A 24,244-nucleotide genomic window follows, 5' to 3' on the forward strand; every position below is an offset into this window, starting at 1 on the left:
CGCTGCCGCATCTGAGCGAGCGAAACAGCGCCTCTCTGTCTCAGTATGTGTAAACCATGTATCTGATGCTATCTGGACCAAAAGACTATGGCATGTCATACTATTTCTGGCCACACAGCATCAGATACATGGGCAACATATAGAGGGGCGCTGTTTCGCTCGCTCGGATGCGGCAGCGTAGCCTAGTGGTTAGAGCGTTGGACTAGTAACCGGAAAGTGGCGAAGCGTGAGGGCTCACTCTTGCCATAATCTGTCCAGTATAAATTCAATGCGTTTCTATGGGAATACCCATTGTTAGGTTGGAGACATGAGCAACTCGTCATTATATACAGATCTCTGGTTTCAGCCTCTTGCTAATTGGTAAGGAAAGTTGGCGTGTGCACAGTGTACTGTTAAGATGCTGGATTGCCCTAAAGTAAATGCATGTTTCTCCCAAATTATATAATCACTCCTGTGTAAATAAAATAATTCAAAACACTTCACCAGGGAGCATGATTTAGCCACAGAGGATAATTAGCTTCTTTAAAAAAAATAGCTATGGATTTGTTCAAATTACAAGTGTGTTTGGGAAGCCCACAATTTGTGTAGTGTGCGTGGCAATAGGTCTAGCTGATTGACTTGCGGCTGTCAGTGAAAAGCGTCTAAAATATGTGTGAAGATAATGTGTCTATAATTTAAAATACTGCATCAAGAAAAATGGTAAGGGTCGTGTGGCAAAAATATGGTACGTCTCTCTCCAGAATACATGCATATATAGGATAGTGCCTATTTGGCAATGCCTTATTTCTGATTAAATCACCATGTAACGTTACACCACACATTTTTTCTTCGTCTCACACAAGTCAACAAAGGCTGTTTTTTTTAAACATCCATTGCGAATGATTGTTTGTCAGTATTTGAAAAATCTTCCAAACACTCCCAGCCTCGATAATCAAAGTCATTGATTTTGACACATGAAAACGTTATTATTGAAAATGTGCGTATAAAAATAATCAGAACTGTCACGCAGAAAATGGTAGGATAAATAGAAAGCTTCCCCAAACTTGAAACCCACGAGCTGCGGATGGGCTTTACTATTACACCAATTTTAAAAAAAAAACTGTGAAGGCGCAAGCATGTGCACACGCATGAGGTCCCGTGAAAAAATGGGTCCGCCTATGGAAAGCAAAGACAGTCCAAATGATTAATTTTGGCGCCGGGTCTGGACACAGACCATCACTCAATCTCTTGTCCCTTGATGTCAGAAAGCATATAGACTGGAACCCAATGGAGAACCATATGTGCCTCCTGGAATTGGTTTATCAATTGACCACTGAGATTTGGTTCCTACAAAGTGTTCCATGAACCCTATGGAATGAAGCCTATATGAGAAACAGCTGCAATTCTCTGGAGAAAACCCTACATATAATTGTGTAATCGGTTAATAGTGAAGTTAATAAAGCTTTTCAACAGGCTCATTCAATAGTAGTACAAACATGAGATTACAGTTAATGTACTATGGATGTCTAAGTCTAGTCATAAGTACATTTTAATAAAGTTGGCAGTTACATCATTGCTATAATGTTTTTTTTACTGTTCAACAAATGCATTAAGACATTGTAACATGAAGCATAACATTTCACATTCTTGAATATAAATAATATTAGAAATAATATTGGGTAAATGTAATAAACAAACAGAGAGATAATAGCATTATTAGGTTCAGTTCACAATAACGTATAGCCAATGAAAGAACTTGACACAAAATGGACTCCTGCTCCAGCAGATTCTCTGTTATAAGAATCACTGTACTCAGTTACAAGATGCTCAACTTCCTCCTCAATGACCCTGTGCCATTACTGGTTTCTGCAGAATGGAGAGTGAGAGTGAGAGAGAGAGAGAAGGAGAGAGAGAGAGAGAGAGAGGAGAGAGAGAGAGAGAGAGAGAGAGAGAGAGAGAGAGAAGGAGAGAGAGAGAGAGAGAGAGAGAGAGAGAGAGAGAAGAGAGAGAGAGAGAGAGAGAGAAGGAGAGAGAGAGAGAGAGAGAAGAGAGAGAGAGAGAGAGAAGGAGAGAGAGAGAGAGAGAAGGAGAGAGAGAGAGAGAAGGAGAGAGAGAGAGAGAAGGAGAGAGAGAGAGAGAGAAGGAGAGAGAGAAGGAGAGAGAGAGCGAGAGAGAGAGAGAGAGAAATGGGGAGGAGAGGGAGAGAATGCTTTGATTCCATTTGAGAGTGATTGGATGATTATCCCAAACATGACTGACTTATAAAACTGGGACATTGGGACACAAGAATAGTTAAAAATGTGTCACATAAATACCTTTGATGCTTAGTTGTTAGGTCAGCTGAAAAGAAAAGGCTGGGACCACAAATTGTAAATCATACCGATGATTATAACTAATATAATTTAGGGCCTACTAAAATAGGCTGAATAACTAACTATACCTAAGGGGCTGATGAGAAAGTGTTGTGTGTGTGCAGTATTCCTCCCACACTCATACAGCGCTCTCATAAAACTTTTGTAGAAGTCTGGAAACTCAAAGCATTAAGTAAACCTCCACTAAGAACCCTCTTAAACCGAACTAGGGGTGTAACCACGTTTGAAATCAACACAAATAAGAAATACATTTTGGCATTGAACAGCACCACAAACAACTTTCTCTTGCTCGCCTCTTTCCTCATCCCTCCCTATTCTCTGTCTCTCATCATATTCCTCTTATCAGCGTTCAAAGCATGTGTCACTGAAATGGCGGCAGTGCAAAACAATCAAGGTCGATTTCTCTATGGGAGTATCTATGGGATAGAGAACGTCGTTGAGTGCATCACAGTGTTTAGAGACTACACAGGCAACTGACGATGAAAAAAAGTGAACAAAGGTTCAGCTAGAATGCTTCCAAGCCTCAACACCCTGTTCTAATGACTATGCAATGTAGAAATAAGAGCATGATTATACCTCTGCAGCCTTCCATTTGGAGCCCAAAACAAGAGAAACAATGTTTTGATTCTTAGATCCACACCATTTTATGAGCTCCGGTAATGAATTAATTACCCAATGTACCCAAACAACAGAAACCCAATCAACACACAGATTAACCAAAACCAACCACATGTGGAATAAACCCAGAGAGTATGAAGGAGTATGCCAACAAGAGAAACACCACACAGAGCAACCAGTGCTTAATTTGGCATAGAGCTGTAGAGTAGAGGGCTTGCAAAAGTTGTACACATTGGGCAACATTTTGGTAACCTAGAGTCCGGGAAAAATGTGGCCTTTTATAAACACATTTCATGCAATTCTACATCATTTTAGATGACTGGAGACTTTAGCACAATATTATTTAATACCTCACAAATGATCAATATGTCATGCTACTTTGACACTGACATACTGAGAATCTGAGATCAATAAAAACAACCTTGTCTTGAGTCCATCAATAGCCTAGACCTAGGTGTGTGGTGGAGACACATATTGTAGGCTACAATATAAGGAGGAAATTATAGTCCTAAAAAAGCTTTTCCATTTCACTGACTCACCCAATGATGCACAGCTCACTCAACGCTGATGGCTGACGCGCTCCTGCCCAAAGCTTATCTCTCGTTTTACTTTGTAAAACAATGTTGTCCGCACAATATGCCGAGTTGGAAGGTGATCATTTGGTAGTCTACAGACAGATTAGTCTTCTCTTTTCAGCAGGGTCCATTTGTTTTCCAACCTGTTTTCCCGCAATTGTATTTGAACTATTGCGAAAGGCCTGTTTTGGCTGCATGCTGTTCACTGACAATTCTGCCACACATTCCCCACTGTAGGCATGCCTAGAGATTGGCATACACATAATCCACAGCTAGGCATTTAAAATAAAATAAAAAGCTGTTCACTGACAATTCTGCTGAGCATTCCCCACTGTAGGCATGCCTAGAGATTGGCCTACACATAATCCACAGCTAGGCATTTAAAATAAAATAAAAAGCTGTTCACTGACAATTCTGCTGAGCATTCCCCACTATAGGCATGCCTAGAGATTGGCCTACACATAATCCACAGCTAGGCATTTAAAATAAAATAAAAAGCTGTTCACTGACAATTCTGCTGAGCATTCCCCACTGTAGGCATGCCTAGAGATTGGCCTACACATAATCCACAGCTAGGAATTTAAAATAAAATAAAAAGCTGTTCACTGACAATTCTGCTGAGCATTCCCCACTGTAGGCATGCCTAGAGATTGGCCTACACATAATCCACAGCTAGGCATTTAAAATAAAATAAAAAGCTGTTCACTGACAATTCTGCTGAGCATTCCCCACTGTAGGCATGCCTAGAGATTGGGCTACACATAATCCACAACTAGGCATTTAAAATAAAATAAAAAGCTGTTCACTGACAATTCTGCTGAGCATTCCCCACTGTAGGCATGCCTAGAGATTGGCCTACACATAATCCACAGCTAGGCATTTAAAATAAAATAAAAAGCTGTTCACTGACAATTCTGCTGAGCATTCCACACTGTAGGCATGCCTAGAGATTGGCCTACACATAATCCACAGCTAGGCATTTAAAATAAAATAAAAAGCTGTTCACTGACAATTCTGCTGAGCATTCCCCACTGTAGGCATGCCTAGAGATTGGCCTACACATAATCCACAGCTAGGCATTTAAAATAAAATAAAAAGCTGTTCACTGACAATTCTGCTGAGCATTCCCCACTGTAGGCATGCCTAGAGATTGGCCTACACATAATCCACAGCTAGGCATTTAAAATAAAATAAAAAGCTGTTCACTGACAATTCTGCTGAGCATTCCCCACTGTAGGCATGCCTAGAGATTGGCCTACACATAATCCACAGCTAGGCATTTAAATTAAAATAAAAAGCTGTTCACTGACAATTCTGCTGAGCATTCCCCACTGTAGGCATGCCTAGAGATTGGCCTACACATAATCCACAGCTAGGCATTTAAAATAAAATAAAAAGCTGTTCACTGACAATTCTGCTGAGCACTCCCCACTGTAGGCATGCCTAGAGATTGGCCTACACATAATCCACAGCTAGGAATTTAAAATAAAATAAAAAGCTGTTCACTGACAATTCTGCTGAGCATTCCCCACTGTAGGCATGCCTAGAGATTGGCCTACACATAATCCACAGCTAGGCATTGAAAATAAAATAAAAAGCTGTTCACTGACAATTCTGCTGAGCATTCCCCACTGTAGGCATGCCTAGAGATTGGCCTACACATAATCCACAGCTAGGCATTTAAAATAAAATAAAAAGCTGTTCACTGACAATTCTGCTGAGCTTTCCCCACTGTAGGCATGCCTAGAGATTGGCCTACACATAATCCACAGCTAGGCATTTAAAATAAAATAAAAAGCTGTTCACTGACAATTCTGCTGAGCATTCCCCACTATAGGCATGCTTAGAGATTGGCCTACACACAATCCACAGCGCAGCTGTGGCTAAATTATAGGTCTACTCCTGGTGTAGTATTCAATATTATTTCATTTCTTTCTGAACAGACAGCATTAATTCAATTGTATTTCAATTTATCATGTGTGCTGCGGCACCTCCAGCACCCTTCCATGGATTTTATTCTATAAAGAAATAAATGAAGTGCAACACTGGAGAGATGAGAGTTGCAGGCTCATGTCTATCAGAGCAGAGAGAGGGAGATGGATTATAGAAAGTGAATCTCATTTCAGTTCTGTGAGAGACACAGACACGCTTCTCTCACCACAGCAATGGCCACGCGTTGGTCTATATTGGCCACAATGTTACGCAAACCATAGGCTAAACCCGGGCCGGTCCAACACAAATCAATTCTTTGTATATCAGGCGCGTTTTTACATTACGTTTTTTAGGGGACAGGAGAATTACAGAGGAGTCAACTTGAATTAACTTTAATAGCTTTTAATATAATTTTTACATTGAAAACTGATTGTTTTTCATGCCATGAAAGGTACTGTACCACATCCTGGCAAATGGAATCTGAAACAATATACAGTCAGAAACAGAGGTGCTGGATCCGGCACAAATTAAGCACTGAGAGCAACCACAAACCAACAACAGGCAAGCCAACCCAGCCTGTATAAGCCCAGTGTAACCAACCACTGGTGAACCAATCACCAGCCATCCTGAGACTGGGTCGTACCCCACAGGATGTGGTGCCCTGGAGCTGAGGCCTTCCCACTGTGTCAGGGAGCCATTGTTGACTGACTTCCTCTGAAACTCTTCCTCTTCACCTGGAAGTTGGAACACACAAGTTGCGTCCCAATGTCTCCTTCCTGAAGTGTGCACTTGTTCACTTCTCCCAACAAGTTTAAAACATTGGATTGGTGCAGGCATGGGCTAAAGTGAGTTTCCATATACCACTAATTTCCTTTCAAATCCATGAAGGAAAGTGAACAAGTGCACTTTCCTTCATGAGATTATTAGAAAGCAACCACCGTATAAAGTTGTTTGCAACCTCTCTATAAAGTGTTTTTGGGGTCCCCCACAAGTATGTATTTTCTCATGTAGGGAGGTTCCCGGTAGCATAGTTCTAGATCTGTTTGTGCTGTCCTGCCAACTTCAATCTCCAAATCAACTTCAATCACCATAGGAGTTAGCAAGACAGCACAAAACAGATCTGGTTCCTGGTGACACTTTAGTTCAACTATAGCCCTCACTCTGACATAGTGCTGTCATAAACATTTGATCATGTCATGTAGTGAAGCATATTATGACGATCAACCAGAAACACATGATAATTGACATACTATAAACCTGTAACAATGTATGACACGGTTATGACTGTCAAAAGCATGGGAAGTGTTCCAAAGTTTCTTGGCCAATTGGTACACTCAGGAATGAGCTCTGCAATGTTTCTCAATCCTATCATGTTCTAAGTGAAACAAGGTTTAAGACTTTAGGGTTACGAGCCCCTGTAGATTCTGCAAGCGCAGCATTTTCGGTTCTTACTTGTTGGAAGGTCATAGGCACTTCTCCTTCTTTGGGGAGGGACTGTTGACTAAAAGAAACAAGAGAGAAGAAAAAATAATGCTATTGTGAAGAGGACCCTGGACCCACATGAAGACTCAGCAGTAGTCTGATTCAAATTAGACACTGAGACTTTCCACGCTCTGTCTATGCTCTGTTATGGTGACATGGGAGTTGATCTGTAAAAAAGTTAAAAAGCTTGTTTCATCTCTTGGAGAGTGCCTTGTAATCAGCCTATATGGCTGAAAATATCACTTTTAGAAAAATACACATAACACCATGTTTTGTTTTCCATAGTATTACGCAATCTACACATGAGGGTCCTGTTTTCATCAAAATCATGAGTAAGTACAGAGATACTCAAATGTGATTCACAGGTCCCAGGCTCTGCCCACCTTACCTTTCTCCTGGTCATATCCACAGACATCCCAGCAGCACTCAGGGCAGCGATCTTGTTCTCGATGTCTGTCACCTTCAGGGGAAAAGGACATTTACTCAATGGGCCTGTGTCTCCTGGACCCAGATTAAGCCTGCTGTTGGACTAAAAAGGTAGCTCAATAAAACATCTCCATAGAAAGTGCTTTTTTAGTCCAGGAACAGATGATTTTTAAAGACCTTTCTGAACAATGTCCCTCCTTGGTTTGAGGTGTATGGCTTGAGATATGCTGCTTGCCCATCTCTAACGTTGACTACACTAAGGGGCAGTGGCGGATCCAGGCATAAGCTGCATAATCGGTTGCTTAGGTCCTGATCGAATACATCAGGTGCAATTTGGTTGTGCATCAGCAGTTTCTCTCTTGTTATGTTAGTCACTGACAATCAACTCAAAAATCAAATCAAATTGTATTGTTCGCATAAACATAGTGCATTTGGATAGTTTTCAGACCCCTTGACTTTTTCTGTTACATTACAGCCTTATTCTACAATATATTGAATCTTTTTCCCCCCTCATCAATCTACACACAATACTCTATAATGACAAAGCAAAAACAGTTTGGACATTTTTGCAAATTTATAAAAAATGTTTTTTTTTTTTAAATATCACATTTACATAATTATTCAGACTCTTTACTCAGTACTTTGTCGAAGCACCTTTTGGGTATGATGCTACAAGCTTAGCACAGCTGTATTTGGGGAGTTTCTCACATTCTTCTCTGCAGCTCCTCTCAAGCTGTCAGGTTGGATGGGGAGCGTCGCTACAAGCTATTTTCAGGTCTCTCCAGAGATGTTTGATCAGGTTCAAGTGTGGGCTCTGTCTGGGCCACTCAAGGACATTCAGAAACTTGTCCCGAAGCCACTCCTGCGTTGTCTTGGCTGTGTACTTACAGTCGTTGTCCTGTTGGAAGGTGAACCTCTGCCCCAGGCTGAGGTCCTGAGCTCTCTGGAGTAGGTTTTCATCAAGGATATCTCTGTACATTGCTCCGTTCATCTTTGCCTCAATCCTGACTAGTCTCCCAGTCCCTGCCACTGAAAAATATCCCCACAGCATGATGCTGACACCATCATGCTTCACCGTAAGGATGGTGCCAGGTTTCCCCCAGACGTGACGCTTGGCATTCAGGCCAAAGAGTTCAATCTTGTTTTCATCAGACCAGAAAATCTTGTTTCTCATGGTCTGAGAGTCCTTTATGTGCATTTTGGCAAACTTCAAGCGGGCTGTCATGTGCCTTTTACTGAGGAGTGGCTTCTGTCTGGCCGCTCTACCATAAAGGCCTCATTGGTGGAGTGCTGGATAGATAGTTGTCCTTCAGGAAGGTTCTCCCATCTCCATAGAAGAATTCTCAGAGTGGCCATCATGTTCTGACCAGGCCATCGTGTCCTTTCCAGATCTGTCCCTCAACACAATCCTGTCTCAGAGCTCTACAGACAATTCCTTCAACCTCATGGCTTGGTTTTTGCTCTGGGATGCACTGTCAACTTTGGGACCTTATATAGATAAGTGTGTGCCTCTTCAAATCATGTCCAATCAATAACATTTTCCACAGGTGGACTCCAATCAGGTTGTAGAAACATCAAGGATGATCAATGGAAACAGAATGCACATGAGCTCAAATTTGAGTCTCATAGCAAAGGGAATGAATACGTAAGTAAATAAGGTATCTGTTATTATTGTTAATACATTTGCAAAAATGTTTAAAATCCTGTTTTCGCTTTGTCATTATGGGGTATTGTGTATAGGTTGATGAGGAATAAGGCTGTAACGTAACAAAATGTGGAAAAATTCAATGGGTCTGAATACTTTCCGAATGCACTGTATTTAGCATATGTTATTGATGGTGTAGAAAATGCTGTCATTGTCAGCTGACATGGCTAATTCAATCTTTAGCGACATAGCTGGCTAGACTAACTATCCAAACTTGTAAACTCAGCAAAAAAAGAAACGTCCCTTTTTCAGGACCCTGTCTCAAAGATCATTCGTAAAAATTCAAATAACTTCACAGATCTTCATTGTAAAGGGTTTAAACACTGTTTCCCATAAATGAACCATAAACAATTAATGAACATGCACCTGTGGAACGGTTGTTAAGAGACTAACAGCTTACAGACGGTAGGCAATTAAGGTCACAGTTATGAAAACTTAGGACACTAAAGAGGCCTTTCTACTGACTCTGAAAAACACCAAAAGAAAGATGCCCAGGGTCCCCGCTCATCTGCGTGAATGTGCCTTAACTTCTCTAGGGTAGGGGGCAGCATTCAGAATTTTGGATGAAAAGCATGCCCAAATTAAACTGCCAGCTACTCGGGCCCAGAAGAGATGATATGCATATAACTGGTAGATTTGGATAAAAAACACTCTAAAGTTTCCAAAACTGTTACAATAGTGTCTGTGAGTATAACCAAACTGATTTGGCAGGCGAAAACCTGAAAAAAATCCATTCAGGAAGTAGATTTCTTTTTGGTTTTGTAGTTTTCTATTTAATGCCATTACAGTATCCATTGACTTAGGACTCAAATTGTAGTTCCTATGCCTTCCACTAGATGTCAACAGTCTTTAGAAATGGTTTCAGGCTTGTATTCTTATAAATGAGGGAGTAAGACCAGTCTGAATGAGTGGATCCTGCCGTGTCACAGAGCTTTTTCATGCGCAATCCCGAGAGAGTGCCTTTCTTGTTTACCTTTTATATTGATGACGTTATTGTCCGGATTAAATATTATCGATTATTTAGGCTGAAAACAACCTGAGGTTGGAATATAAGCATAATTTCATATGTTTCTATGAGCTTTACGGATACAATTTGGATTTTTTGGTCTGCCTGTTTTGACTGCGTTTGAGCCTGTGGATTACTGAAGAAAACGCGTGAACAAAACGGAGGTTTTTGGTTATTAAGAGACAAAAAGAACATTTATTGAGTAAAAGAATGTCTTCTTAGTGCAACCATATGAAGATAATCAAAGGTAAGGGATTCATTTTATCTCTATTTCGGACTTGTGTAACTCTTCTACTTGGCTGGTTACTGTTTGTAATGATTTTTCTGCTAGGCTATGTTCTCAAATAATTGTAAGGTACGCTTTTGCTGTAAAGAATTTTAAAAAATCTGACACCGTGGTGGGATTCACAAGAAGTTAATCTTTAAACCTATATAAAATATGTTTTGTTTTCTGAATTTTTATAATGAGCATTTCTGTATTTGAATTTGGCTGCAATGTCACTGGATGTTGGCCAGGTGGGATGCATACCCTAGGTTAAGCATGCTGCAAGGAGGCATGAGGACTGCAGATGTGGCCAGGGCAATAAATTGCAATATCCGTACTGTAAGACGCCTAAGACAGCGCTACAGGGAGACGGAACAGACAGATGATTGTCCTTGCAGTGGCAGACCATGTGTAAATAACACCTGCACAGGTATCGGTACATCACATCTGCGGGACAGGTACAGGATGTCAACAACAACTGTCAGAGTTACACCAGGAACGTCCAATCCCTCCATCAGTGATCAGACTATCCGCAATAGGCTGAGAGAGGCTGGACTGAGTGATTGTAGGCCTGTTGTAAGGCAGTCTCCTCACCAGACATCACCGGCAACAACGTCACCTATGGGCACAAACCCACCGTCGCTGGACTAGACAGGACTGGCAAAAAGTGCTCTTCACTGACGAGTGATGGGGTGATGGTCGGATTCGCATTTATCGTTGAAGGAATGAGCATTACATCGAGGCCTGTAACCCTGGAGCGGGATCGATTTGGAGGTGGAGAGTCCGTGGTCTGGGGCGGTGTGTCACAGCATCATCGGACTGAGCTTGCAGTCATTGCCTGCAATCTCAACGCTCTGCATTACAGGGAAGACATCCTCCTCCCTCATGTGGTACCCGTCCTGCAGGCTCATCCTGACATGACCCTCCAGCATGACAATGCCACTAGTCATACCACTCGTTCTGTGTGTGATTTCCTGCAAGACAGGAATGTCAGTGTTCTGCCATGGCCAGCGGAAAGCCCAGATCTCAATCCCATTGAGCATGTCTGTGACCTGCTGGATCGGATGGTGAGGGCTAGGGCCATTCTCCCCAGAAATGTCAGGGAACGTGCAGGTGCCTTGGTGGAAGAGTGGGGTAACATCTCATAGCAAGAACAGGCAAATCTGGTGCAGTCCATGAGGAGGAGATGCACTGCAGTACTTAATGCAGCTGGTGTCCACACCAGATACTGACTGTGACTTTTGATTTGGATCCACCCCTTTGTTCAGGGGCACATTATTCAATTTCTGTTGGTCACATGTCTATCGAACTTGTTCAGTTTATGTCTCAGTTGTTGAATCTTGTTATGTTAATACAAATATTTACACATGTTAAGTTTGCTGAAAATAAATGCAGTTGACAGTGAGAGGACGTTTATTTTTTGCTGAGTTTAGTAATAATGGCTGAATACTGACCGGGCACGCATGGCACGTGCCCAGGAGCCCTGACCTCCAAGGGGCCCACATTGATTTTGATAGTCACTCTCATTCAGATATCATCTTAGCATTGGCATAAGTCATAAGTCACAAAAAGTCATAAGTCATAAGTCACAAAATGTGCAGAATTGCAGGAAATTAGCTGTAAAATTGCAAAATCTTTCTATACACCATGCCAAAATTTTAAGAATTGCAGGAAATGAACACTGAAATGAATTGTCTCTCCACCATCAGGAGGAAATCCACGAAAATGTTTTTCTGCGGATGGTGAAGGACCACCCAAACAAATCTCGCTTAGGGCCTCCAAAAGGCTAGAGCCGGCCCTGCAAAGAATCTCCATTGAAAATGCTTTTTAGGCTTGGACTAGTCTTAATCTGTGTCCGGGAAAGCGCCCCTTAAATGTCTGACTTTGACAACTCAAATGACAGTTTTACGGTATATAAAGTGAGGTCCAAAACTATTTGGACATGACATATTGTTGTTGTTTTGGCTCTGTACTCCAGCACTTTGGATTTTAAATTATATAATGACTATGAAGTCAAAGTGCAGACTGTCAGCCCTAAATTAACTCTGAGCATTTGTTTAAGACAGGTCCAGCGAGTTTAGGAGGTATCCCCCCCAAACATTTTGGGTCAGAAAATATAGAACATATAATTTGAAAGCTAGAGCATTTGTTTTTTGGGAAATCAAAATCAAATCTTACTGCTGGCAACATCAGTAGAATCATGCCCGCCCCCATAAAGGCCATAAATAATGCGCAATGGTCATATTCATAGAGTATGCGATGTAGGTCAAGTCACCAAAAGTGCAAACATTTAGTATGCATGGAAAGGGTAAACCCATTGTTAAGCAATGCTTTTTCTTCTCCATCAACATTACCTTGTACAGTACCAGTCAAAAGTTTGGACACACATACACATTCAAGGGTTTTTCTTTATTTTTACAATTTTCAATACATCAAAACTATGAAATAACATATACAGTGGGGCAAAAAAGCCACCAATTGTGCAAGTTCTCCCACTTAAAAAGATGAGAGAGGCCTGTAATTTTCATCATAGGTACACTTCAACTATGACAGACAAAATGAGAAAAAAAATCCAGAAAATCACATTGTAGGATTTTTAATGAATTTATTTGCAAATTATGGTGGAAAATAAGTATTTGCTCAATAACAAAAGTTTATCTCAATTCTTTGTAATATACCCTTGTTGGCAATGACAGAGGTCAAACGTTTTCTGTAAGTCTTCACAAGGGTTTCACACACTGTTGCTGGTATTTTGGCCCATTCCTCCATGCAGATCTCCTCTAGAGCAGTGATGTTTTGGGGCTGTTGCTGGGCAACACAGACTTTCAACTCCCTCCAAAGATTTTCTATGGGGTTGAGATCTGGAGACTGGCTAGGCCACTCCAGGACCTTGAAATGCTTCTTACGAAGCCACTCCTTCGTTGCCCGGGTGGTGTGTTTGGGATCATTGTCATGCTGAAAGACCCAGCCACGTTTCATCTTCAATGCCCTTGCTGATGGAGGGAGGTTTTCACTCAAAAGCTCACGATACATGGCCCCATTCATTCTTTCCTTTACACGGATCAGTCGTCCTGGTCCCTTTGCAGAAAAACAGCCCCAAAGTATGATGTTTCCACCCCCATGCTTCACAGTAGGTATGGTGTTCTTTGGATGCAACTCAGCATTCTTTGTCCTCCAAACACGAGTTGAGTTTTTACCAAAAAGTTATATTTTTGGTTTCATCTGACCATATGACATTCTCCCAATCTTCTTCTGGATCATCCAAATGCTCTCTAACAAACTTCAGACGGGCCTGGACATGTACTGGCTTAAGCAGGGGGACACGTCTGGCACTGCAGGATTTGAGTCCCTGGCGGCGTAGTGTGTTACTGATGGTAGGCTTTGTTACTTTGGTCCCAGCTCTCTGCAGGTCATTCACTAGGTCCCCCCGTGTGGTTCTGGGATTTTTGCTCACCATTCTTGTGATCATTTTGACCCCACGGGGTGAGATCTAGCGTGGAGCCCCAGATCGAGGGAGATCATCAGTGGTCTTGTATGGCTTCCATTTCCTAATAATTGCTCCCACAGTTGATTTCTTCAAACCAAGCTGCTTACCTATTGCAGATTCTGTCTTACAATTTTGTTTCTGGTGTCCTTTGACAGCTCTTTAGTCTTGGCCATAGTGGAGTTTGGAGTGTGACTGTTCGAGGTTGTGTCTTTTATACTGATAACAAGTTCAAACAGGTGCCATTAATACAGGTAATGAGTGGAGGACAGAGGAGCAGTTACAGGTCTGTGAGAGCCAGAAATCTTGCTTGTTTGTAGGTGACCAAATACTTATTTTCCACCATAATTTGCAAATAAATTCATTCAAAATCCTACAATGTGATTTTTAATTTTTTTTAAATAATTTTGTCTGTCATAGTTGAAGTGTACCTATGATGAAAATTACAGGCCTCTCTCATCTTTTTAAGTGGGAGCACTTGCACAATTGGTGGCTGACTAAATACTTTTTTTGCCCACTGTATGTAATCATGTATTAACCAAAAAAGTTTTAAACAGATCAACATATATTTTATATTCGAGAAACTTCAAAGTAGCCACCTATTGCCTTGACAGCTTTGCACACTCTTGGCATTCTCTCAACCAGCTTCACCTGGAACGCTTTTCCAACAGTCTTGAATGAGTTCCCACATATACTGAGCACTTATTGGCAGCTTATCCTTCACTCTGCGGTCCAACTCATCCCAAACCATCTCAATTGGGTTGAGTTTAGGTGATTGTGAAGGCCAGGTCATCTGATGCAGCACTCCATCACTCTAATTCTTGTTCAAATAGCCCTTACACAGCCTGGAGGTCTGTTGGGTCATTGTCCTGTTGAAAAACAAATGATAGTTCCCCAAACCAGGTGGGATTGCATATTGCTGCAGAATACTGTGGTAGCCATGCTGGTTAAGTGTGCCTTGAATTCTAAATAAATCACAGACGGTGTCACCAGCAAAGCACCCCCACACCTCTTCCTCCATGCTTCATGTTGGGAACCACACATGCAGACATCATCCGTTCACCTACTCGGCGTCTCTCAAAGACACGTCGGTTGGAACCAAAAATCTCATCAGACCGTGTTTCTTGGCCCAAGCAAGTCTCTTCTTTGTATTGGTGTCCTTTGTTTCTTTGCAGCGATTCAAATCAAATGTTATTTGTCACATGCGTCGAATACAGTGAAATGCTTACTTAAAGGCCTTAACCAACAATGCCGTTAAGAAAATAATTAACATAAAAGTAAAATAACAATAGCGAGACTATATACAGTGGCTACCGGTACAGAGTCGGTTAGTCCAGGATCCATGAGACTCCTAAAGGTCTTACTCACATCGGCTACAGAGAGCGTTATCACACAGTCATCCGGAAAAGCTGATGCACTCATGCATGTTTAAGTGTTACTTGCCTTGATGTGAGCATAGAAATAATTGAGCTATTTAGTTAATCTGGTAAACTCGTGTCACTGGGCAGCTGGCGGCTGTGCTTCCCTTTGTAGTCTGTGATAGTTTGTAAGCCCTGTCACATCCGACAAGCATCGGAGCCGGTGTGGTACGATTTGATCTTAGTCCTGTATTTGCTTGTTTGATGGTTCATCTGAGGGCATAGCCGGATTTCTTGTAATCTTCCAGGTTAGAGTCTCGCTCCTTGTATGTGGAAGCTCTACACGTTAGCTCATTGCGGACGTTGCCTGTAATCCATTGTTTCTGGTTAGGCTATGTACGTACAGTCATTATGGGGACAACATCATCGATGCACTTATTGATGAAGCCAGTGACTGATGTGGTGTATTCCTCAATGCTGTCGGAAGGTTTGCTTATGGCCGTATACTGCTCATTGAGTGCGTTCTTAGTGCCAGCAACGGTTTGTGGTGGTATATAGACAGCTACGAAGAATATAGATGAAAACTCTCTAGGTAGATAGTGTGGTCTACAGCTTATCATGAGATACTCTACCTCAGGCGAGCAAAACCTTGAGACTTCCTTAGATATCGTGCACCAGCTCTTGTTTACAAATATACAGAGACCGCCACTCCTTGTCTTACCAGAGGCTGCTGTTCTATCCTGCCGATACAGTGTCTAACCGCCAGCTGTATGTTATTCATGTCGTCGTTCAGCCACAACTCGGTAAAATATAAGATATTACTGTTACCTGTTAGAGATAGGGGGCAGTATTTCCCCTTTGGATGAATTGCGTGCCCATAGTGAACTGCATCAAAATCTGTCCTAAATTGCTAATATATGCATATTATAATTAATATTGGATAGAAAACACTCTGAAGTTTCTAAAACCGTTGGAATTATGTCTGTGAGTATAACAGAACTCACAGGGCGGGCAATCTTGCAAACTAGTTTTGAAATCCTGAAAGTTGGGGCAACTTTGACATCATCGCCCCCTCCCTTCCCAACAAGTTATGGATCTGGAAACACTTCCTATATCTTCCAAGAGATGTCCTCATTCAGTAGAACATGTAATGGAGCATTTGCTGTGAACTTTGACCTAATGGGAAGGAAAGTACTAAAGTGTCGCAAATGATTCAGGTGCTTGAAGGCGCGTAATGCGTTGGAGTGCTTCGTCTGTTCCAATCAGCCCCAGATGAACTAGGATGGCCCGGTTGGAATGCTATTCGATTTGTATGATTATAACATCCTGAAGATTGATTCTGCACTTAGTTTGACCAGTTTCGTCGACCTGTAATATGTAATTTGGAAGTTTTGATGCAAAATTATCCTGGACCAGAAGTCATTTTTTGGGCATTTGAGCTGAAAGTGGTAGCAAATGCTGCTACATGGACACTAGAATTGAACATTATGAAACAAAACGATTTATCGTTGAACTAGGACTCCTTCCACTACATTCTGATGGAAGCTCATCAAAGGTAAGGGAATATTTATGTTGTAATTTTGTATTTTTGTTGACTCCAACATAGCGGAGAAATATTGTTACATCTGTTACATACGTCTCAGATTATTGCAATGTTAGGCTTTTTCCGTAACGTTAAAAAAAATGTGACACAGCGGTTGCATTAAGAACCAGTGTATCTTTTTAATTATATGTAGAACATGTATCTTTAGTCAAAGTTTATGATGAGTATTTCTGTTATCTGGCGTAGCTTTCTATAATTCCTCCGGACATTTTGGAGAATTTTCTGAACATGGCGTCAGTGTAAACCGAGATTTATGGATATAAAATGCATATTATCAAACAAAACATAAATGTACTGTGTAACATGTCATATCACTGTCATCTGATGAAGACTTTCAAGAGGTTAGTGAATTATTATTTTTTTTAATCCTGCTTTTGTCATTTTATATTTTGTTGTACAAAATGGCCACTTTTTTCTTTGTTTTGGTGGTGGTCTAACATAAATATGTGCTGTGTTTTCGCCATAAAACATTTTAAAAATCTGACACGCTGGGTAGATGAACAAGGTGTTTATCTTTCATTTGAGGTATTGGACTTGTTAATGTGTGGAGGTTAAATATTTCTAAGAATATTTTTGCATTCCCTGCGCCACCGTTTCAGCTGAACAGGGGGGGGGGTGGTGTTAGTTCCTGTAGGGGAACCCATAGGCTTAACAAGTTTTTAATGTCCTGTTGGTAAGATATACGTGCTTGTAGTTTGTCCACTTTATTATCCTGCGATTGTACGTTGAACAATAGTACCGATGGTAAAGGTAGATTAGCCACTCGTCGCCGGATCCTTACAAGGCACCCCGATCTCCTTCCGCGATATCTCTGTCTCTTTCTCCTGCTAATGACGGGGATGAGGGCCTTGTCTGGTGTCTGGAGTAAATCCCTCTCGTCTGACTCATTAAAGAAACATTATTTGTCTAGTTCAAGGTGAATAATCACCGTTCTGATGTCCAGACGCTCTTTTCAGTCATAAGAGATGGTATCAGCAACATTATGTACAAAATAAGTTACAAACAATGTGAGAAAAAAACAAAATAGCATGGTTGATCAAGAGCCCATAAAACGGCAGCCATCCCCTCCGGGCACCATCTTTCGACCATGAAGGCCTGATTCACGCAGTCTCCCCTGAACAGTTGCTGTTGAGATGTGTCTGTTACTTGAACTCTGTGAAGCATTTCTTTGGGCTGCTATTTCTGAGGCTGGTAACACGAATGAACTTACCCTCTGCAGCAAAGGTAACTCCGGGTCTTCCTTTCCTGTGGTGGTCCTTATGAGAGCCAGTTTCATCATAGCTCTTGTTACATATTACATAGCGCTTGTTACATATTGACTGGCCTTCATGTCTTAAAGTAATGATGGCCTGTCATTTCTCTGCTTATTTGAGCTGTTCTTGCCATAATATGGATTTGGTCTTTTACCAAATAGGGCTATCTTCTGTATACCACCCCTACGTTGTCACCACACAATTGAATCGCTCAACCACATTAAGAAAGAAAGAAATTCCACAAATTAACGTTTAACAAGGCACACTTGTTAATTGAAATGCATTCCAGGTGACTACCTCATCAAGCTGGTTGACAGAAGGCCAAGAGTATGCAAAGCTGACATCAAGGCATATTGTAACTACTTTGAAGAATCTCAAATATTAAATAGATTTGGATTTAACACTATAAAGAAAAACCTTTGAATCAGTAGGTGTGTCCAAAGTTCTCACCTGTCTTGTGTTTTTTTTCTTGAAGCTCTGATTGCTAGGGTCATTTTAAGATGCCACTTTGGCACAGTGACTCACTACCCAAACCAGACGTAACTGGTTTCAAGTGGCCAAGAGACGCCATGTGATCTCCTACTTAGTACTAGTGGACAAACTGGGAATCAGACAGGGGATATATTTACATCAATAAATAGGTAGAAACCTCCTCATATTTGACCGAACAGCTCAAATCGGTCTTATGTAGCAACATTTTTAATTGTGTTTTTTTTACACTGTATAAAAGTAGAGACTCATGGTATATCATACACTACAGTTGAGGAACAATGGGAAAGTAATTCTGCTTTGATAGTGATAAACTTGTAAACTCACTTTTGAGAAAATGGCCTTTGAATGTTTTGGTACTACTCCTGTTAAGCCTTTCTTTGTCTAAACCCATTCAGCATCGTTCACACCCTCTTAAGGTTCAGACCCACCCATCTCTTTAACCCTTTCATGCGTAAGTTCCAAATATCTCTAATGGTCACCCCAGTGTGAGTTTTTTTATGCACATGATGTTAGAATGTTCTCTCCATTCCAGAATGCGATTGTTACGCAACAGTACATTTCAAACCAAAGCACGCACGCATAATCCCTGTTTTATTCATAGGCTGTTTTCAATTTGTCAATTTTAAATTATTGAGGTGTGTTCCGCCTCATTCATTCACATAAAAGTAGTAATTTTACTTTTGCGGACCACTTAATGTTTTTGACATTTCTGACCCAGACAAAATTCCCCAAATACTTCCCAATTGTTTGTGCAGTTCAAGTCTGCAGACATTTGCTCATCTCCCGTCCTGCACACACGTGTTCACATTTTCTATCTGTTGCCTGCATCGCAATCATAGTTGTTTTTGTTACCAATAATACTTTTGGAAATGTGTGCGTTTCTATCAAAGTAAGTGCCTTATTATGTTATAATAGTTTATGCATGTTGTTTCTACTGTCGCATGTTTTTGTGTATATTCCTTATAACCGCGGACACACGAGGTAACGTTACTCATTTCATAACCTTTATGGTGTTATACTCAATGTTTAGCTAGCTAGCTACATTCTTCTATTAGCTCTGGAAAAGTATTAGAAGTATTAGCATGTTTTGTATTTTGAAACTATAGTCAAGCTATAGTTATAGTCAAGCATGCAGTCTGGTTTGATATTTCTTTCTCCCATCAGGGTCCACCTTCCCTATGGCCGACATGGTTGCTGTATGGACAGTGGAGAGGACATGGACGTCTCCTTTGTCCTGCCACTTTACTGCCAGCTGTTGACATTTCTTATTTTGTTTAACGGGTCATTTAGGATGGCAGTAGCGTTGTTGATGAAATGCAGTCATCGCAGCAGAACTAGGAAGCAGACTTGGGAAGAGGGTGGAAAAGAAGGGAGTTGCAAACATAGGATCTGTGCTCCAGTATTCTCTTAGGGAGTTCTTCTTTACTATCCCCATGAGAAGGACTATCACCAGGAAGGTATACATTTCACTAATTGTGGTTGTCCCTCCCACTCCTGGCTCTCTCTTCTCCTGTAGCTCCAAGGCATAGTAATTGGTCTCTGCTATTTCTCCCACCAGCTCCTCTGTCAGAAACAACTTGAAGCACTGCCTCAGATGGAAATGGCAAGGGCCGTTGCACTCAGACTGGGACTCATCAAAGCAAACAGCAGGGCCAGGGGGGGTGAAATGGCTGGCAGCCTTCCAGCTACCACAGAACTCCCGTACTTCATCCACTGTTGGTCTGCCTCCATCACCACCAGCATCTTCAAAGGGAACTGGGAATTCGTCAGTGGACAAGGGGTCCTCAGATTCAGGGTTCTCACGGGCTGGGGGGAAGCTCCTCACTGTCACTGTCAGAATCTGATTCCTGACTTTCAGACTCATTGTCAGTATTTTTTTTATATCTCCAGAATTTCTTCATTTGTGAGTTGTCTCCTTTTGAAAGACATTGCTAATGCTACAGCTTAGCTCACTAGCTACATACATAAACAACAACAGTGAATGGCTCAGAGTGAGAGGTTACGTGATTGACTGCCTGCACGCGCCATTTGTATCAATAAATCACTATCAGAAAATGTTTTGTGTGGTATTATTGATATATTTACTATTTTATTCACGTTTTTCAATTACCGGTGATCTATCGGACCAAAGATGCTATAACAAAATGAGGTGAGTAAGGGTTCACAATTTTTTTGAGAACTTCAAGAAGTGAATGGTGGGATGTGAACGATGGTAGATGACACACCCCTTCAACATGCATACTATAAACAGACCAAACTCATCTGGTCTTCTCTTATTATCTTTGGTTTCTGTGAGGAAAAAAAGTATGACTGCGTGCTGAAACGAATCATCATTGGATTACTTTTGATTTCTAGAAAGTGTTTTACTCAATTATTTTGATCAATGATGAGCTCACTCGTGATATGATTAAATATACATAGTAATTGCTATTAGCTAATTCATATTGTAGTTTGTCAGCCGAGAGTTAGAAAATATGACCGCTTGTGTTTGGTCAATCTTTCCTCAGTTAGCACTAGGACATACAGTGGGGGGAACAAGTATTTGATACACTGCCGATTTTGCAGGTTTTCCTACTTTCTTTTTAAAAATGGCGGGTGGGGAAGTGAAACTAATGCGTGATAGTAAGAAGGAGAGATGTGTGGGAAAATTGCTTTGTTTCACTCGATCTGTCCAACTTATCACCTTATCGCTGCTAAAATGTAAATAAAACACTATAAAGAGTTTATATAATGTGTGATTACATACCTATTTGAAGGTGTGTGTCAAATTTGAGTAAACATAAGTAAACAGTTTTTTTTTTTGAGAGTCAGTGACGCTTGCAGTGACGATGCAAAATATGACTAGGTATCCCCCCTTACCCCTGTCACTGTCCATTTCTTGTTTTTAAATGATGAGAGAAGTGCTACACCTGGTGGAGAGAGATTGTAAGACAGAAATAGTTTTACGCTTTATGCGTGCTGTACGTCACGGCATGACACGATGTAACGTAGGGTCAGTTTTTTCAACTTTGCACAATTGGTGGCTGACTAAATACGTTTTTGCCCCACTGTAAGTATTCAGATCCTTTGCTATGACACTCGAAATTGAAATCAGGTTCATCCTATTTACATTGATCATCTTTGGTTGGAGTCCACCTGTGGTAAATTCAATTGATTAGACGTGATTTGGAAAGGCACACACCTGTCTATATAACGTCCCACAGTTGACAGTGTATGTCAGCAAAAATCAAGCCTTGAGGTCAAAGGAATTGTCCGTAGAGCTCCGAGACAGGATTGTGTCGAGGCACAGATCTGGGGAAGGGTACAAAAAAATGTCTACAGTATTGAAGGTCCCCAAGAACACAGTGGCCTCCATTATTCTTAAATGGAAGAACTTTGGAACCACCAAGACTCTTCCTAGAGGGAGGTGTACCAAGAACCCGATGGTCACTCTGACAGAGCTCCATAGTTCCTCTGTGGAGGACAACCAACTCTACAGTTCTCCACCAATCAGACCTCTATGGTAGGTTGACCCGAAGGAAGCCACTCCTCAGTAAAAGGCACAAGACAGCCCACTTGGAATTTAGGCATCTAAAGACTCTCAGACCATGAAAAACAAGATTCTCATGTCTGATGAAACCAAGATTGAACTCTTTGGCATGAATGCCAAGTGTCACATCTGGAGGAAACCTGGCACCATCACTATGGTGAAGCATGATGGTGGCAGTATCATAATGTGGGGATGTTTTTCAGCAGCAGAGACTCAGAGACTAGTCAGGATCGAGGGAGAGATGAACGGACCAAAGTACAGAAAGATCCTTGATGAAAACCTGCACCAGAGAACACAGGACCTCAACCTGGGGCGAAGGTTCACCTTCCAACAGGACAACGACCCTAAGCACACAGCCAAGACAACGCAGGAGTCACTTAGAGACAAGTCTCTGAACGTCCTTGAGTGGCCTAGCCAGAGCCCAGAATAGAAGCTGATCTAACATCTCTGGAGAGACCTGAAAATAGCTATGCAGTGATGCTCCCCATTCAACCTGACAGTGCTTGAAAGGATCTGCAGAAAAGAATGGGTAAGACTCCCCAAATACAGGTGTGCCAAGCTTGTTGTGTCATACCCAAAAAGACTCGAGGATGTAATCGCTGCCCAAGGTGCTAGACTTTCAAATCTCTTATCCCTCAACGTTTGACAACTGTAATATTCACATTATTTCTGAGCCTTTATCAGAATCCCACAGTTCAAAGCATGTGTTTGTAGGACTTGTAGATTTGAAACCAAAATGTACTTTGAGGGTACTATACAATATTATGTGTTTAGAACATTTCACCAGAGGGTGTCAGAGTTCAACAGGTTAGTAGTCAAAAGTGTTGTATTTGGTCCCATATTCCTACATCAAGCTTGTAACTCTACAAACTTGGAAGCATTTGCAGTTTGTTTTGGTTGTGTTTCAGATTATTTTGTGCCCAATATAAATTAAATGGTAAATAATATTGAGTAATTTGAGTCACTTTTATATAAATAAGTAATAGAATATGTTATGAATGAATCCTAATTAATGAGTGAGGAAGTTAGAGGCATAAATACAGAGTTGTAAGACTCAAGTCACATGACTTTGACTCGAGTCACAAATATGATGAGTTGAGACTCAATTTATTTTATTTTCTATTAACTTGAGACTTAATTTGGAGCATCAAGACTCGACTAACTTGAGACTGATCACTTGAATTGACCTGGCCAGGTTTTGTACCATTTTGTCACAAATTTTGTGGCACAGAGTCAACGTGGATTACTCTCCACGCAGCAGCCAGACACAGTAGCCGTAGCATTGCCATTGCAAAAAATCTAGCAAAATATTGGCCCATGGATTGAACCCTAAACCTTTCACTCTACCTAAGTCGGGTGGGCTAGCGAAAAGATTGCTGATTTCGTCAAATTGTAGGGAGATAGGATTGCCATAATAAATAAATATGCGGTTCCAAAAAGTTTTGGTGATCAAGAATATTAACTGTTTGCAAGCTCACCAACGAAGGGGTATCAAGCAACAATTACTAGCATACGCCTACAGGTCTTTTGGTATGTCAAAATTTACAGAAATGTATCATTTTATTTTTTATTTACTTGAAGTATTTAGCGTGCATTTGGAATTTGTTGTTACAATGAATTACTACTGTGGCGAAGAAGCACCATAGACCTTCTCCAAACTCCAACTGTCACTCCTGCTCCCTCCCTCCAGTGCTCGATGTTGCCGGTCTACTAACCACCGGTCCTGACAACCCACATTGCACACATCTGGCAACCATCATTGCGCACACCTGCTCCCCATCGTTAAGCAAACCTGGACTTCACCAGTCTGATTACTCTCCCTTCATATAGCCTTCAGTTGTAATGGATTTCCTCCTCTTCGTCTGAAGAGGAGAGGCGAGAAGGATCGGAGGACCAATATGCGGCGTGGTAAGTGTCCATGGTCTTTTAATAAGAAATACTAAACATGAACACGACTGAATACAAAAACAATAAACGTGGAACGAACAAAACCCAAAACAGTACCGTGTGGTGAAAAACACAGACACGGAAACAATGACACCTGCCTCTGATTGAGAACCATACTAGGCCGAAACATAGAAATCCCGAAATCATAGAAAAACAAACATAGACTGTCCACCCCAACTCACGCCCTGACCATACTAAATAATGACAAAACAACGGAA

General features: G+C 41.2%; 1 protein-coding gene across 4 annotated transcripts in view; it reads right to left on the reverse strand.

Moving 5' to 3' along the window:
- The window catches only part of LOC112225080 (melanophilin), a 122,336-nt gene continuing 98,092 nt past the window's right edge, over positions 1-24,244 (reverse strand). For 3 of the 4 annotated variants that reach the window (XM_024388694.2, XM_024388693.2, XM_024388691.2), the window contains 3 exons: positions 7,347-7,418; positions 6,929-6,977; positions 2,129-6,210 (listed from right to left, as the gene is read on the reverse strand). In XM_024388694.2, the coding sequence (XP_024244462.1) occupies positions 5,891-6,210; positions 6,929-6,977; positions 7,347-7,418 (441 nt within the window). In that variant the 3' untranslated portion in view covers positions 2,129-5,890. Of the gene's footprint in view, positions 1,846-2,128; positions 6,211-6,928; positions 6,978-7,346; positions 7,419-24,244 lie in introns of those variants that run through there. The other variant, XM_024388695.2, reaches the window with a different exon arrangement.

Source organism: Oncorhynchus tshawytscha, linkage group LG26, assembly GCF_018296145.1.
Source record: "Oncorhynchus tshawytscha isolate Ot180627B linkage group LG26, Otsh_v2.0, whole genome shotgun sequence".
Lineage (NCBI taxonomy): Eukaryota > Metazoa > Chordata > Actinopteri > Salmoniformes > Salmonidae > Oncorhynchus > Oncorhynchus tshawytscha.